The 17,469-nt window shown below is 44.5% G+C and overlaps 1 protein-coding gene across 9 annotated transcripts in view; it reads left to right on the plus strand.

Annotated features, from left to right (window-relative positions):
• The window catches only part of RASSF3 (Ras association domain family member 3), a 101,099-nt gene that overhangs the window by 79,990 nt on the left and 3,640 nt on the right, over nt 1–17,469 (plus strand). For 8 of the 9 annotated variants that reach the window (XM_015281587.4, XM_015281591.3, XM_046938125.1 and 5 more), the window contains 2 exons: nt 14,944–15,051; nt 16,143–16,410. In XM_015281587.4, the coding sequence (XP_015137073.1) occupies nt 14,944–15,051; nt 16,143–16,410 (376 nt within the window). Of the gene's footprint in view, nt 1–727; nt 789–14,943; nt 15,052–16,142; nt 16,411–17,469 lie in introns of those variants that run through there. The other variant, XM_040695653.2, reaches the window with a different exon arrangement.

The raw sequence follows: 17,469 nt of genomic DNA on the forward strand, positions 1-17,469 counted from the left end.
ATATTCTTTATCATCCCACACTGGATTTGTTCAGTGATTTCTGTGCTGCTGGGCTACAAGGAGCGCACAGTGATTTAAACTGCTTGGATCAGGCCACAAATAGCAGTGAGGCATTAGACATGGTCAGACAACACGTTTTGCAGACAGCTGTTGTGGTGGAAGGCAGCAGTAGCTCTTCCTGAAGGAGGGCTTTTTCTGAACCAAAGCAGTCAGATCTGGAAGATCTGATGTTAGAAAAGCTGATGTGAAGATCGAGTGCCTATCACCAGCATTCCTAATCATTTGGTGTTTCGAAACGTCCTCCTAGCAGATATATGGCTCTTACTGTAAACTGAAACACAAGAATGCTGAGATTATGGGTGCAGATATAATGCTTCTCTGTCATGTGTAGTGCTTTAGAAAGAGCCTGCTAAGCCTTCAGTTTACAGCTGATATTCCCAGGAATCTCCAGTTGTGCTGGCAAATTCTTTTAACAGGCAGTAGTTTGCATGGAGGTTGCAGAGGGATAGCAGTGCAGGTTGTGGGGAGTCCTGATACACAGGAATGCTTTTGGTGACAACGGGTCCTGCCCAAGGTACTGCAGGGGGCTGCTGCTCTGGCAGGGAACAGCAGCAGCTGCAGAGCACATCACCAGTTCCTCTCAGTGTTTTCAATCAGATGGAATTTGGGCATCCTGCCTTGGCAAGGAAGGCAAAGAGACATCAGTGGTGGATGCCTGAGTTGTCCCGAGCAGAAAAAGAGTGCAGCCCTGTGGCTGGCACTCAGCAGAGTTAATCCGGTTGGAAAAGGTGAGCATCTGCGCAGGCTCATCCTGTGTGGGTCTGGGCGCAGTGTGTGTGCTTTGGGAAGCTGCTGGGTTCTGCTGGGCACTATTGCTGCCGCCTGTGACACTGTGAGTCTGTGGGAGGGTGGCTGGAAGCAAATGTGCTTCATTTCCAGAAAATTCTGTGGCCGTGCTTGGGACTGCGAGTCTCCTCGTTATCACCATCTTCATCACGATAGTGTTGGTTTTGATCAGCCTCTTTCCTTAGCTTAAGAGTAAGCTTCTTCTGGCTTACTAGAGGCGTGTTATTTCCTAGTCTAGTGAAGCCTATAATATGTCTGGGGCTCTTGTTAATTTACCAATAACGTACATTAGTAAGAAGAACTGGGTTGAGAGATTGCATACAGAATGTGGCTTGCTGAAGCAAAGCTAGAAGGTGCGGTGGTGTTGCAAGTTGTACTCCCCACAGCATTATCTTTTCTTAGCATCACTTGCATCCTTTGTAGTTTGCTTGTTTATATCACCCCTGCTCTTTTTCTGAAATGCTGATTTTATAATGCTGTAGCCAGCTGCAGCTGGCTTCTTCCCACTTTGCATCATAAGAAACATTTGATTAAAAGCATGTAGTAAACTCCCTTTAGGTCCCTGTGCTTCCATACTTTGATGTTGCCGTGATATTTTTCTATTTAGAAAACCAACGCATGCCTTTCCTGTGTGCACATCTGCTTCTCTGTGTGTCACCTTGGTATGTTTACAGAGCCTTGTGTAAATGACTGTGCTTATTTCATTAGGAGTCACTAGCAGATAATCCTGATAAAGTATGATGGCATGAATAACTTCACTCATTTCATTAGGACTTACTAATTGGTGGTCCTGTAGTAAAGGACCAAGTTGAGTTCTCTTGAGAGAACTTACCCAGAACCAACAATGCCTTGTAATTTACCTACAAACATGATACTTTTTAATACATTGCTATAACTTTTGGTGTTCATAATACAGCTCACTGAGAAGGAAATCATTGCTTGGATGCTGAATGAGTTTTAAAGCAACACCAACAAATCCAAAAAGAGAAAACTCCCCACCTGAATACTTTGTGTCGTTCAGTTGTCTCCAGCTTGCAGGACTGCTCCTGGTGTTGTGCCTTATAATACAATATTGCCTGGACAAGAAACTGGGTAGGAAATGGTGGTGGGTAAGAAACTCCTCCACTCCCAGTGCAATCAGGCATTACATGAGCTTTAAATGGACCTACGACCTCTGATAATTTGAAGGGTTTCTGCAGCTAAGTTACACAAAAGAGCTGTTTGTAAAAGCTTGACTGAATTTCAGTCTTTTGGTCAAATTGTGCAAGTTGGGAACAGAATAAAATGAGATGGTTACAGGTTTGGTTCAGTTGTTTAAAGCTGAGTTCCCTTGCATGTGGCAGGTCTGTGGTTGGAGGGGCCTTGTTGCTGGGCTTGTTTTATAGATTCTCAGTAGAAGGGTCAGCACAAACTGACTGGTCTCTTCACAGGACTAATGCTTTTGTGTTTGTCAGGAGTTACAGGTATGTTCTCATTTTCTTCCAGCTCTTCAAGTTGGAAGTTCCCCTTGACTGCATTTTCCTTGGATTGATACAATTCTGAGGTCGCTCTGTGTATTATTTAGTAACATAACAAGTTTATAGGTAAATGCTGTGTTTCTTTACAATTGGGTCATTTTTTGTTATGATACTTAAATTTTGCTCCACTGACAAAATGGAGTTTGTGTCAGTTTGCTTGCTTTATTTTTGCCCCCTAAAAACACAAGCATCAAGATTCTTAGGTTAGGACAATATTCTTCTGCTAAAGTACAGGAAATACTAAAAACAGTATTTCAAAGTCTTAGTAAAGAGTAATTCAGTTGTGGTTTTGCCTTATGGAATTTGTTGCTTATTTAAACGAGCTTTGATACAGTTGCACTCAGCTTATCCCCTGCCTGATTATGAAGTGACCCATGCTTTTCCATCTGTGCTGGCTTATGAAGGTGTTTGTTGGAGGGTGTGGTGGGTCCCCATTCTCCCTGGTCTCTTTAATGTTAGCAAGTGTGAGTTTTCTGTGGAAAAAAAAAATCCAGAAGACTCTCTTCTCCCTCCCCCTGAAGTGTGTATCAGCTCTAACAGATCTCGTGTCTTCATGAGCTTCATGATACATTTCCTGAAACAGAAGTTGGGGCTAAGGAAAGGTGGAGTAACAGCAGCATTTCCTTGTGCCTGTAACATCCTGCCCATAAAAGCAGGGAAATAGCTGTTTGGAAGGAAAAAAAAGAACAACTTCTGAACTTTGTGGTAGTATCAACACATTCTTCCATTTGCTGCTTAAGAACAAAGCCCGTAAGTTTTTTCCCCTTTGCAGGTTTCCTGGTGGCCATTCTCCAGCGTGGTAAAATAGCTTGTGTTTGGAGACGGGCCATGCAATCAGGTTGTGAGCCAGCAAGCCCTTTTCTCCAGCACAAGCTCAGGGCTGCTCTCCTGACCCTTCCTCAGAAGAAGAGTTTGGTTTGTTGAGCTCTTTCGCTGGGATACTCTGTAAGCATATTTTAAAGTCTTCTGTTCACACTGCCCATGGAAGTCTACCCGTTGTGACCTCCTGCTCTGTTCTCTTCCATTATGTCCTACCACCATAATTCTATAGGGTGTTGCTATCACCCCACTCTTTTATTGATGGCATTAAAAATGAAATAGAGTCTGATGGTGGCAATTGCCCTCTTGTTCTGCAGTGACTCACTACTCCAGCCTTGTCTGCCCGAGGTATGACTTGTGAGCTGCCAAGGAGGAGCAGCATGCTCATGGCAGACAGGAAGCAATCTGAGCTGTGGTATTTAGCACCAGTCTAGTGTGGTGCTGGGTCAGCTGGGAACTTGTGCAGGAGTGTTTGTTGCAATGGGATGCTCTAAACCTTGAGGCAGCCTGTTGGCTTGAGCTCTCACTTGTGGGAAATGCACGTGTGGGTATTATGGAGAAACAAACTCATACTGAAAGTAGACAGCCACCTACTATTCAGCAAGTGTATTTTTGCAAAAAAGAGTTGAGTCAGATGAGGTTGTGGTGGTTTTCCTTTTTTGTAATGGTAGCAGTGATTATTGTCTTTTTCCTTAGAGAATAGAAGAGCTGTGAAGAAACTTGTCCTTTTGTCAGTTCTCCTCTGCTCAAAACTGAGGTACTGGGGAGCCTGTTCAAGTGTGCAGCTGAGTTTATGACTCAGTTCCCTAAACAGCAAAGGATCTCTCTTGGTTCATCTTTTCTGAATGGAAGAAGCCCTTCCCTACCACACGCTCCTCAAGAAACCCCACAGAACTGAGGAAACAGTTTGTTAAACAGAGGGTAGAAAAACAAGGGATTAAAAGCCCTCAGAAAGCAGGTTATCATTACCTCAATTCTCAAACATCATTCGAGAAGTTTATTCAAGGCATAAACATGCATAAAATGCTTTGTTTCCTCACAGTACAGTGATCTGAGAATCAAGTACACCTTACCTAAGTGAGTGTGAGGTCACTGGGACGTGTCGGTGTGGTGAGGGGCTGAATGCAGGGGTCCAGAGACCCTCTTCTCCTGCCTTTACCTTCTTGTCAGCTGTGCTAATGATTGTGCTGGGATGTGTCTTTTGGCTACTACCCTATTTTTAATAAAACATGCTAATATTGAGGTTGCGCAGGAGGGTTCGGTCTATTAGCTTTAATGAAGCGTGCCAGATGATCTAAATTTTCTGGAGTGTAAAAGGAGAAAAAGCCTTCATGCAGGTTAGTCTGCCAGGGCGTCTCCCTTTGTTTGCTTTTTGTGACATACAGAATTTGGGTGCCTCTTTGAAGAGACTGGGAGCTTCTTTGAAGGTGACTCCTGAACACTTAAATGAAAGTTGCATGGAATTACTCATACAAGGCACAGTGAGAGATAGTGTTGGTGTAAAAATATTTCCCATGTTCTAGTTCATTTTCTGCTGAAAAAGTGCTGTCTTCACTGAAAACTTTATTGTATATCGGGTTAGGTTTAGCTCTTACCATCCAGTGTGTGTGTGTGTATATATATATAAAAAGCAGCAGTTATGTAAGCTGGCAGTAAATACATATGAAAGTTTTGTCATGATCACATTCAACAAAGACACCAGTGATTGCTTACAGCTTTTTCTCCAAATTATGATGGGACTTCGAGGCCTTCAGAATGCAGATTTTTATTTGAGAAATAGTTGTGCTTCCTCAGTTTTGTGGGGTTTCTTGAGAGGCACTTGTGGTAGGGGAGGACTTCCCTTTGGAAGAGTTTCAGAGATGAGGTCAGTGCCAGATGAACTGAGAGAGATCCAGTACTTCCTCCATGTAGAGAACGGTGTGTTCCTCTACAAGGGTCTCACCCCCACGGGCAGTGCTTGCTTGAGTAACTGTGCATCCGTTTGAGCAGTGCTGTATTCATGGCAGGGTCTGATGGGCCAAGCTGCCTGTCAGGGTTGTGCTGTTTCAGGAGAGGCAGTGTATTACATCATGCTTCCTCAGTCAGCGTTACTGCTGTGTAGTTTTTAAGGGCTTGGTTTTTTAATTACTATTATTTTTTTCTTTCAAATAGATTAAATCCAGACAAAATGGGCTGACTTGGTGGGACTGTGGCCATGTGCAGATCTGCCATAACGTGAGCCCTGAAGTTGGGCCTAGGTAGGAAGCTGCTGCCTGCTTGACACAGGCGGGTTTCATCAGATGGCTTAAAAAAGGGTTTGATGAGCCAGTCTGTGAACTACCCAGCCAGACCTGGGAGGGGAACGTTGCTCTGAAGGTAAAATGGTGCAGAAGCCCAGCCTGGCGCCATGCCCCAGACAAGGCCATCAACTGAACCTGCTTCAGTGTGAGAGGCCTGACAGTAGCCAGGGGGCAAAAGCAGCACGACTCTGCGACTCTGCCTGGCACGTGGCTGGCTCTTCCCCCACAGAGCTTCCCCAGGTTGGTTTCCAGTGCCAGTTCTGATGTATGGTGTAGATAGTTGCATTCGAAAACCATGGCGTTGTCATTGCAAGTAGCCTCTTCCTGCATCCTGATGGATGGAGCCTGCTGGATTCTTGCAATTCAGGTTTGCATGCAAATACTGTGGTACAGTGACCCTGGGTCCTGATGTTACTTAATTGTCTGATTTGCTAGCTGGATGAATAGCTCAGCTTTCAGACAATACTTCACCTTCTTTTCAAGATATACTAATTAGATGTCTATACTGTATCTTGTATTGGCTTGTTTTCACATATCTGTTGAAAGCTAGATTTTGTTGTGTAGGTCTCAAAGATGCTGGCTGTCCCTTTGTACTTCATTAAACCCCTTATCTCCTTAAATAGCCAGCAATCAAAACTCATGCACTTTGTGCAGAGACCTGAAGGAGAGAGGTTATTTATTGCTTGCATTGTTTCTTGCATCTCGTTCTACTAGCTGTAATGAGCAAATTGATACAGCTGTGAAATGTTACTTAACTCATGTAATGCATTGCTTTTAAAATGCATCATAATATGAAAGAAGTAGAGTAGGAATCTGCACTAGATCTCCTGTATCTTGGTGGACAGGCTAATGCCAGGCCTCAGAGGCTATTCTTCATACAGTTGGTTTCGCTCTACGCAAATGACCGCCTTGTAAAAGCTGGGTTGTGTGCCAGTAGTTAAAGTACGGCCTTATAGGGTATGACAGGCTTTGTTACTAGGGCTTTTCAGAGGTGAGGTCATGATAAACTGAACTGAAACTCCAGCAATGTTAATGTTACCAACAAATAGATTTATTTTTCTAACCTTGCTTTCACAATGCCTGAACGTGAACTGCTTTTATATTGCCTCTGTTTAAAGGAAAATAATTTGTTAGAATGAATAAAGGGAAGTTAGTTAAAGCCCGTGTTTTCTTTCTCTGCTGCTTAAAACTATTCACCATATAAACATAGAGTGTTTACACCAGAGAAGTTGGGCAAGAAAGATAATGCTTTCTGGTACCCTTTCGTTAGCATGCCAGCCACCATTGTGTGGTGGTACTCTGGGAAAAACTGAAAACAGTCTGCATCTAAAAAGCACCTATTGGCTGGAATGCCTGTACCTTTAAAATCGTGCCAAAATGATAAACTATGGCTTTCTTCGACCACAGTGAAAGAACCCCAGCAGAGAAACCGATCTATAACTTTCTTAGGGGTTTTTCACAGATCTGTAGTGCTGAAGTTATTAATGATCACCTGCATTTTGGTGCACCTGTTGTGTGTTCTGCATGCATCCCAGCTCACCACATTGCAGGGCATGCTGGAGCTACTTATTCTTCTCTAAAATAATGGAGGGGCTGGAGCAGCTGAGTTGGAAAGAAAGGCTGAAGAGTCCAGGGCACCTCATTTTGTAGAGGCATGTGATTATGTTGTAAAAATCATGAGGGTGGTGGGTAAGCAGACGTGAAATTCAGGTTCACAACGTCTTGCAGTATTAGGATGAAGGGGGCACCCGTTACTCCTAACAGAAGTTTCCTTTTGTCTCAACAGTAGATCACTTGAAAGCAGATGACAGTCCTTCACACTGCATTTGGGAATTTCCAGAACTCACTTCTGCAGGAGGTGCAGACACAGGCAGTATCAACAGGTTCTGAGAGGCCTTGCATGCACGCGTGCCTCGACAGCAGGGCCATAAATGGAGACTAAAAGCACTCAGAAGGGAGGTACCCTCTGCATTCCTGCTGAAACAGTTGTGGATGCCAGTGGAGAGGCTGCAGAAAAGGCTCACGTGCTCTCTGGAAATAGCCTTCTTTTCTGCTGCTGTGGCAGGCAGAATACCAGGCTGAATGGACCGTACACCTGGCCCAGGCGGGCATTTCTGCTGTTGTTGCCTTGAGAACACAGGTTGTTCTTACTCAGGTGCAGGTTGTTCTTTCTTGCTCCATTAGGATAATTAAGACTTAGTGAGCCAAGCCTCCTCAGAAAAACAAAGGGTTTTGGACTGCTTCCTGCCCCGTGTGCCACTGACCTGGAGTGGGAACTGGGTCACCCTGTGCTCAGAAAGAAAGAGGCACTGAACGGGATACAGCGGTTACTTTGCCCACATCATCCATCCCATCAGAAAATGGCACTCCCTGACCCAGGGAACAGTGTGTGCCTGTTCAGGAGGACACAAACATTTTGAAGTGCAGCTTTATGAGAAAGTGCCAAGCTTGGAACTGTCTGTTTTTTGTTTATTTGCTTTTTAGAGTTTTCAGGTTTGGTTGGGTTTTTGTTTGTTGTTGTCTGTTTTCTTTGTACTTTTCTGGCTGCTGATGTCTTACCATTTGTGCGTGGACATGACCCGCATCTCCACTGTGGTTCTCAGGCTTTCTATGGAGAGCAGAATGCATCTTCTGAGCACAGACTTGCTCTCAGGTGGAAGAAGTTGCTCTTGCTGACAACGCTGCTTTGATCTCGGGAGAGTTAAGATGAGGAAAAAGCAAAATGTTTATTTGCAGGGTTTCAATTTCCTTCTTTCCTGTGGGAGTGCTGGCAGGTTGTAGGAAATGTAGAGTTATTTCTTGTGAAAGTAACAACTGCACTGAGATGGGCAGTCTCTTTCTGTGTTTTCTCTCATATTGTCTACTAAGTTATTTGTTGTATGGTACCACTGTTAGTTAAATCCTTTCTTTAATGCAAACATAGATTAAATAAGTTGCATTAGTTTCTTTTTTTTAACTAAACAAGACATACATATATATATATATATATATATTTAAATGTAGAATAGGATGCATTTTTTTGTTTGTCAAAGTCTCAATACTTTAACTCAAAAATAACTCCTGGTCACAATTCGCAGCCAGATCAGTGCATCTCCACTCTTCTGGTTGAATCAGGGTCTACTCTATGTATGGGATTAATAGGATGTATGAGGGCAGGAGATAGGCACTGCCATTGCTTAAAATTTGTCTTGAGCTCTCACAGGCCTTCTGTTGAGACTACTTAGAACAATATTGCAATATTCCTGGGACAGGTTTACATTTTGTCCATTAAGTTTTCCTTCGTCTATCAAGCCAGAAGGTTAAGAGGAGCTTGGTACCGCATTCCTCAAAGGTGCTAAGTTCCTAGAAATGTTGTGAGAATAGGGAGTTAGAGGAGAGGCAGCTTGTTGTATTCCCTTGTAAATTAAAAACAAGTTGGGGAAGCTGAGCATCCATCTCGAGGCAAGGATCCTGAGGAAAAAGGCATCATGGTTTTTGGCTGTGGCTTTTTCCTAGCCTAATTCCATAGCAGCTTGCTAGCTGTTGAGGTTAGTGCTTTCTTACTGCAGGCAGGACTAGGCTTTGGCAGGAACCGTGGGACTTGAACTTTATGGAAGTCCCAGATGTGATGTGATTCTTCCTTTTTTTTGCAACTTGATTTGCAGTTCATTTTAATTGTGATCTGTGCATTTTTTTTTGTCATGTTCCTTGAGGATTCACGCAGAACTACCCTCTGGAGGCCCTTGTAGTACTGGCTATACACATTAGAAAGACAGGGATTCTTCTCTTAACATCTGCCATACAATAAATGGGATGTACGTGGGGGTATGGAGGGGATAAAGAAAAAATTCATTTTCTGTCTTTTTTTTGTTGAGAGGAGGCTCAACTGTGAAGAGACATTGCCTCATGAGTTTGAATGAAAGACCAACTATTCCCCATGGGGAAACAAAAGCACTTGCCTCATTTCCTTCTCACTGGCAGCTGTTCCTTAGGAATTTCATTTGAGAATGAACTGCTTTAGTTGACCTGAGGAATGGTTTTAATATGAATGGCCATCAGTTGTGTGTGCTGTTAGTGTTGGGAAGTGCAGCATGATTTTCACAGGAAGTTAATAGGTTGAACTTAAAGAAGCGTTTTGGACCCCAAGAAGTCCTCCATGTAGATTCTGGTGCATTCAGCTATCTCGACATCAGTTTTTATCCTTCCTACTTCTCAGCCCAGCACAGACGGGAAATGGAAGGAGACATGGGGGTCTGATGAGGAAAACACGCTTAGTTGGGCTGTGGGAGGGGGAAGGGGTGATGACATGGCTGCTATTGCTGAGATCATCATCTAGGTGGGTGATGGAGACACACCTCACTCAGGTTTTTGTTTTACCAAAGTAACACACTATAAGTCTATTGTTCTTTCTTTTCGAACTCTAGCACCCAGAAGTGTCTTGCTAGGCTCTGCAGTACCTAAGCTGACAGAAGGCACAGTATGAACTGCTGTGCTGGCTGTGCTTCTGCAGTGACACATGCAAGGATCTGTGGTTAGGAAACTCATCGCCGGGCCTGTCTTTGGAAGAGGGACACTTTCACAATTCCCAGCGTGCAGATTGTGTTGGACGTGCATGCTGGGTGTCACACCAGGAGCTGGAGATGAATCAGCTGCATTTGCGTAGGCAAAGGGATGAGTTGTTGGGCTGCAGCATGCCACCCCCTGTGCTGCTCTGGGGAGCTGTGCCAGGGCTTGCAGAGGGTGCCTCTGCATTCTGAGAGCCACAACCAGAAAAGTGGCTTCTGTCCTGGGCTGGGTAAGCCACCAGGTTACACAGATGGGCTTCTCCTCTCATCAGGACTGGTGGAAATGTCACAAAGACAGGTCACACATACTGAACTTTGGCATCCAAATCTCACCTCTGAATGCCTTCCCTCCCTTCAGCTCCATTTAACCTTGGTAAGGTTGGAGTAACTGCTCTCCCAGCAGTCTCACTCTGTGCACGTGTGACTTCAGCTGCTTAGTGGACCTTCCACAACACCACAATACAAGCATTTTACAATGCCCAGTAGAGATGTATTTGTTACTGCTGTTACTCTGCTGCTGGTGGGTCACTCAAGATCTTTTACAGCTGGTATCTGTGAGATAGCACAGTAGAATTTGATTTGCTGGACCTAAGCAGAGATATCAGAGGGATTTTCCTTGGGTGAGTCCTGCTATGACATGACAAATATAGGGGGAAGTAAGTCATAGTTTGCTAAACCCTCCCCTGACTGCTGAGGCACCTTGGTGAAAGATTTGTTTGACTGAAGACATGGTTAGACAAAGCTGTATGGCAAAAGCTAAATGCCCACCATACTGAGAGCAATTCAGCTTTGGGGAAAACTGTGTACTGTCTTGTCAAGGAGTTATTCTTGCATGTTGGTTTTGTGTAATTAGGGAAAATGAAAGACGCAGGTGCCTCAAATGTGTGTGTGGTATCTGATGTTAGTCATGGAGCACAGCTCACCCAGTGGGCCGAGGCTTTTGTGTCCATGTAGGGCTCAGCTGGTGTTCCTGTGTGGGCTTTCTCCTGGTAGCAGACATGGAGGCTTCACTGTCACTTCATTTGTGTGATGCTGATGCGATTCTTCCCAGGCACTGGTGTCTGGCTGGTGAGAGTTTCTGCTTGCTTGGTTGGAGTATGTCCCCTGATGTGTGTGCAGCGGGAGTGTTTGAGCTTTTGTTTGGGAGTGGGAGCGTATCTCTGGGTTCATTCATGAAGGTCCTGGGCTTGGTTTTCCTGCTGGGATGACATCTGTGTTGTCTGTCCTCCATTGCTCACTCTTTGTGGTCTTTTGATGACCATGGATGGAGGACTAGGCTAAAAATGATAATTGAAGTAAACAGGGTTTCTGCTTATCACGTGTAGCACTTTTCTTGAAAGGATTTGGGTCTATTCATTAATGCTTTAAGTCCAGTAATCATTCTTGATATTCAGCCCATACTTTTTCATAATCTCTATGCTGCTAAAATTAGTTGAGGCAGTCTTTGGTTGCTCAGAAGATGAGGTAAAGCCGTGTTCGTTGCTGGTACGTGCAGGGTGAAGTTCTCTCAGCTTTTGCATAAACACGGCTTTCCTTCTTCGTGCTGAACTAAACTTGGCCAAAACTGCCTGGCTACCGGTGTGGGTGTGAGGAGCCAGAAGTTCCAGTGGTGTATTCAAGCAGGGAATCCTTCCTAGCTCAGTGAAGGAGCAGTGATTCCCCCAGTGATGCAAGGCAGCCCGCAGCTCTGCAGGGAGCCTCACCTGGAACAATGGCATTACGCCGACTGCCCGCAGCTCCTCAAACCCACTCTTGCAATTGTATTTGGTCCTATCAAATGTTTAGCATCCAGCACTGTATTCTCCTATTTAATATTTGCAGAGCTGACCCCAAAGCAGCACCAGAGTAAGTCCAGCAGAACTGAGCTTTCTTAGGCATCGTGCTTGGGTTTCATACGTAGTGCCTGGATCCTTGACAGCCCACAGGAATAGGCTGATCTGGAAGGGTTGCATCTATTATAACCTAATCAAATTGCTATCTAGCTTATTTAGCAAGTTGGGTTTGTTGTTTGTTTTTGTTTGTTTTTTACTCTAAATAATGTAGGCAGGTTGTTTACCTGCTGTGAGCCATGTGAATTTGCGCTATGCCATTAATGACAATACATTCTTTTTGTTATCTCCAGTTACTGAAAGTCCTTTCTGCCAGATTAAACCTCTTGAAGTGCACAGAAGTCAGTATAATGTTATTGAAACAAAGGTCAAGGTTTAAGCATAGATAAGACTAGGGAGTGGTCTCTTTTCTGGTTAGTGTTTTCTCTTGATGATGATGATGTTGTGGATGATTTGGGTGATTACACAGAATCATAGAATGGTTTGGATTGGAAGGAACCTTTAAGACCATCTGGTTCCAACCCCTGCTATAGGTAGTAACACCTCCCTCTAGACCAGGTTGCTTAAAGCTCCATCCAGCCTGGCCTTGAATGCTTTCAGGGAGGGAGTGTGCACTGCCTCTCTGGGCAACCTGTTCCAGCGTCTCACCACCCTCACAGTAAAGGATTTCTTCCTAGTATGTAGTCTAAATCTCCCATGTTCCAGTCTAAAGCCATTTCCCCTTGTCCTGTAGGTCCCCTCCAGGTACTGAAGGCTGCTGTAAAGTCCCCCCAGAGCCTTCTCTTCTCCAGGCTGAAGAGCCCCAGTGCTCCCAGCCTTGTCCTCATAGGGGAGATGCTCCAGCTCTCTGATCATCTTTGTGGCCCTCCCATGGACCTGCTTTGACAGCTCCATGTCCTTTTTGTGTTAGTGGCCCCAGGACCTGATGCAGTACTCCAGGTGGGGTCTCCTGAGAGCAGAGTAGAGGGGCAGAATCACCTCCCTTGACCCTCTGGTCACACTTCTCTTGATGCAGCCCAGGATACAGTTGGTCTTTTGGGCTGTAGGAGCACACTGCTGGCTCATGTTGAGTCTTTCATCAGCCAACACCCCCAACTCCTCCTCAGGGCTGCTCTCAAGCTGTTAACCACACAGCCTATATTTGTACTTGGGATTGCCCCAACCCAGGTGCAGGATCTTGCACATGGCCTTGTTGAACTCCATGAGGTTGGCATGGCCCTACCTCTTAAGCCTGTCCATGTCCATCTGGATAGCAAACGTCAGCTACACCACTTAACAATGACATTGGGCTCCAGCAAAGTAGGGGAGAGGCACCTTGGGTCTGTAAAAGCAGACACAGGGGCAGTAAGTGTTCTCTCAAGTTTGTGTGGCCAGAACCTTGGCCTGTTCTCACATGGTTTGAAGATGGTATTCATAATGCCCATAGTTCCAGACTTGCTCTGTGTCACTGCTTTTACTGCTTATTTTGAGCATTAAAGCAGCAAAATCTATTTTGATTTCAGAGAAAAAAAATACTGCTTAGGCACAAGAAAGAAAGAGAAAATACTGTTTTGTTTTCATCTGTTCATTTTCTCTCAAACTGAATGCTGCAGAGGTGTAAGAGCCTCTGAAGAGATGAAGCGAGAAGTTCAGATGAAGTTGTATTTGTAACTCTGATGGCAATTTGGGGGAAAATGACAAGTAGAGGAGTAAGAAAGATTCATTTCTCTAGTGGGACTGCAGGCTTGGATTCTGAAGGCCTTCAGTAATTCGGTATTTTGTAATAATGAGGCGGGGTTTGGCAGCTGTGCGGGGCGCTCCGCGTGCTTAGTAAGAGTTGTGCTAAGGAGCTGGTGGGAGAGTTGTTTGGCCGGCGTTCATTGTACCTCAGTTTCCTCGTCAGTGAAGTAAAGGTGTGTTCCCCACGTTACGCAGGAAAGCAGCGTTTGAGTCCAGATGGGAGCCCAAGGTTTCTGGCTCCCAGTGCGTTCAGACCACGCCTTTCTTTTTATAGCTATGGGAGAAAAGTCAGCTCCAGCATGTCATTTAGTAAAACACCGTATAGGAAAAGCAACGCTAAGCCCCAAAGAGCTAAAACTAGCCGGTTTTAAATTAGGAGACAGAAGAATGCTTTGGACATTCTTTCTGGGAAATGTCAGCTTTCAGTTCCGCACCGGCTGCGGCCATCCTGGCGAACACAGCGCTGTCCGGGTGTGCGAGGTGGGTCGTCCCAAGGGCCGCGTGTGTGCAGGGAGCTCCTCTCCTCTGTATGGCCCCCACCTGTGTCTGTGTCCAGATGGACCCCGAGAGCTTCGGGCCTTCTCTTCTGCCTTTCTAAGCGAAGTCTTACATCGTTAAAGCTGAGAGCTGCAACTCTTTCAGACTATATATGGCGTTGGTGCTCGTGGAAGAGTGTATTTATAACGCTGTTCGCTGCAGTGATGTGGATTGGGAACAAATGTTTGTTTGGATAAAATCCAACTCCAGGGATTGGTTTTACTGCTGAGCGTAAAATCCGTAGCAAGCTCATAAAAGCAGCAGTTGAAAATCTAATAGGGCCTTCCCCGTGGAAAAACCATGGCTGTGGTTTGACGTTACGGGGCTGGCGTGACTCGTGATGGCTCATGTAGCAGTCAACGCCCCAGAGCGTATCCAGGCTGGAACGTGGGGATGCTCCTGCCTTGGTGGCACATGTTGGGACTGCTGGTTTTACTTGTTAGTACGCACTACTGCTTTTGTTTGTGTCCTTTGTTTGTTTAGAAATACCCCTTTGTGCCCTAAGTAATGTTTTGTGAATTCCAGCTGTATTCTTAACAGTATTGCATAGCACTGACATGAGCAAATGGAGCTGTTTTACGTACCCCTAATAAATATTTGACTGAAAACAATTGGCAAAAGAATGACACAAGTGTCTTTGGGTGTGTTGATTTAACCATCTCCGTTCAGTTCAAGTGTTCCACTTGACTCACCTAACTTGCTCAGCCTTTCTTTTGCCATAAAGATGGTTAATGTGCATTGAGCCCTGTGGAGTGATTGTCACCCAGACTGGGAAGGCTCAGATCCCACGTTGTAAGAGAAGTGCTCTTTATTTTGTTTTCTAAAACCGCCCTCTCTGCTGTTGTTGTTGAAGGATGTTCAGAAGGAGACCGAACCTCATGTTTATCTCAGTAAAGAAGAAGTTAAAGAGAAGATACAAAGCTACAACTCATCTGTCACTGATAAATTGAAGATGACCTTGGTAAGTTTTGCATAGGGTTTCTGTAACTTACAATAGGAGCAGTTGCATGGTAACTTTGTACTGAATAATGAATCATTTTATCCTGAGCATCTTACGTGCAAAACCATCTCTGGTTTAATGACTTCGTCATAGGCTTTTTCTTAGATCTGGAAATAAATCTTACATCTGGAATATTTTTAGCCGTGTCTCTTTTTTATGTGAATGGAAACAAACTGTAGAAGAAACAAATTGGAGTGCTATTTGAAATGCATTTAAGATAAATTCTGCTTTAACACCAAGATGTCAGTTTGTCAGGTGAGAACCCTTCAGCTGGTAAACATGAATGTATTCATTCTGTTTGGGTTTATAAATGCTTTTCAAGCATCTCTTCAACAGATGCACAAACAACTGAGAGAAGTGAGAAAACGTGCAGTATTTCGTACAGGAGACTTAATGCTCAGAGCAGTCCTATAGGTTTTCAGCATGAGGAGACTTCTTATTGCTGCCCTCTCCATGCACTTAATACAGACAATAGAATGCAGATAGATTTTTAATTTCCAAGTACTGTGTACCAGGTCCAAGGCTCAGTCTGACCTTCTCCAGACCATAATAACAGCATTCGCATTCACAAGTTCGATAGGTCAGTCACGTGTGAACAATTTTGATGTTTTCCTTCAGAAGCAATCAGGACAAATAATTGGAAATGCTCATTAGATTAACATTTATTCTGTTTATTTTTGAATTGCAACAGGATTTGAGCATTTAAATGCCATAAAATAATTTGACAAGTGCAACTGAAAAGTGGGGAGTTAATTTCTCTATTTGTTCCTCAAATATATAGTTAGAAATGCATGCTAATGGGCTTCTACACTTCGTAGTCAAGATCTAACAGATGTAGAGCTCGGCTGTTTTTGTTAAGGCAGGTATTAATTTTATTCCTGCTGGTATTTCTGCTGAGTAATATCAATTGTTGAAAGGAAATCTTTCCTCAGAGATGTCGTGTATCACAATGGCATTTAAGATCTCTCGCTCTTCAGTCTTCCTTCTCCACTAATATGTCACGATTGTTCACTGCTGATGTTAAGTGTGTGCTGTTTTTCTTCCCGTTGCAGAACTCAAATGGGATTTACACTGGCTTCATCAAAGTTCAGATGGAACTATGCAGACCGATCACTGTGCAGTCTTCTCCCGGCCAGGGACCGTGTGCTCACAGCAATAACGAAACTGCTTTTTACCTGCCGAACGACTGTGTGAATACACTTCACATCAGCAGCACCAATACTGTCCGTGAAGTTATTGAGGCCTTGCTCAAAAAGTTTTTTGTTGCTGACAACCCCGCAAAGTTTGCACTTTACAAACGCTGTCACAAGGAAGACCAAGGTTAGACTTAGGGCATTTGGGTGACAAAGTGATTTGTGGGGATTTATGTTATAGGAGCACTTGGAATAAGCAGGGTGGAAGAAGGAAAGATAGAGGGAGGTGGCAGTCTTAGCCACTCATCATTTTTCTTTGGAAAAGTAGCATGTATTGTAAGAGTAAGTGCAGTGGGGATATTTCACAAAAGTCAGGAAAACCCACTAAAGCATCTGCATGGATCTCCCCTGCTGTGCAGTCTGTTGTATTTCATTTAAAATGCCCCTTTATCAGGCCCTAAATTTCAACACTACAGATCTGTGGGATTGAATTACAGGACAGTGTTTTAAGGAGAAACCATCATGTCTGCAATACCTGCAGTCCCTGCTTGGACAGACAGCTGTTGAGGTGATGAGCATTGTGGGCATGCACATTCTGTTTGCATGTGGTACTTGGTGCACGTGATGCTCCCTGCACCACCTGATGAAGAAGTTAGATGTATATCATGTTTGGAAATACCAGAATCATAGAATTGCTAAGGTTGGAAAAGACCCACAGGATCATCCAGTCCAACCATTCACCCATCACGAATGGTTCTCGCTAAACCATGTCCCTCAACACAACGTCCAAACACTCTTTGAACACCACCAGGGTCAGTGACTCCACCACCTCTCTGGGCAGCCCATTCCAGTGCCTGACCACCCTTTCAGAGAAGTAGTATTTCCTAACGTCCAGTGTGAACCTTCCCTGGCACAGCTTGAAGCCATTCCCTCTAGTCCTATCACTAGTCACATGAGAGAAGAGGCCGACCCTCAGCTCATTACAACCTCCCTTCAGGTAGTTATAGAGAGCAATAAGGTCTCCCCTGAGCCTCCTCTTTAGACTGAACAATCCCAGCTCCTTCAGCCGCTCCTCATAAGGCCTGTGCTCCAGCTCCAGTGCTGAGTACAGGGGGACAATTACTTCCCTGTTCCTGCTGGCCACACTATTTCTGATACAAGCCTGGATGCCATTGGCCTTCTTGGCCACCTGGGCACACTGCTGGCTCATGTTCATTCTAGCATCAATCAACACCCCCAGGTCCAT

This window comes from Gallus gallus, chromosome 1 (genome assembly GCF_016699485.2).
Source record: "Gallus gallus isolate bGalGal1 chromosome 1, bGalGal1.mat.broiler.GRCg7b, whole genome shotgun sequence".
In the NCBI taxonomy this organism is placed as follows: Eukaryota; Metazoa; Chordata; class Aves; order Galliformes; family Phasianidae; genus Gallus; species Gallus gallus.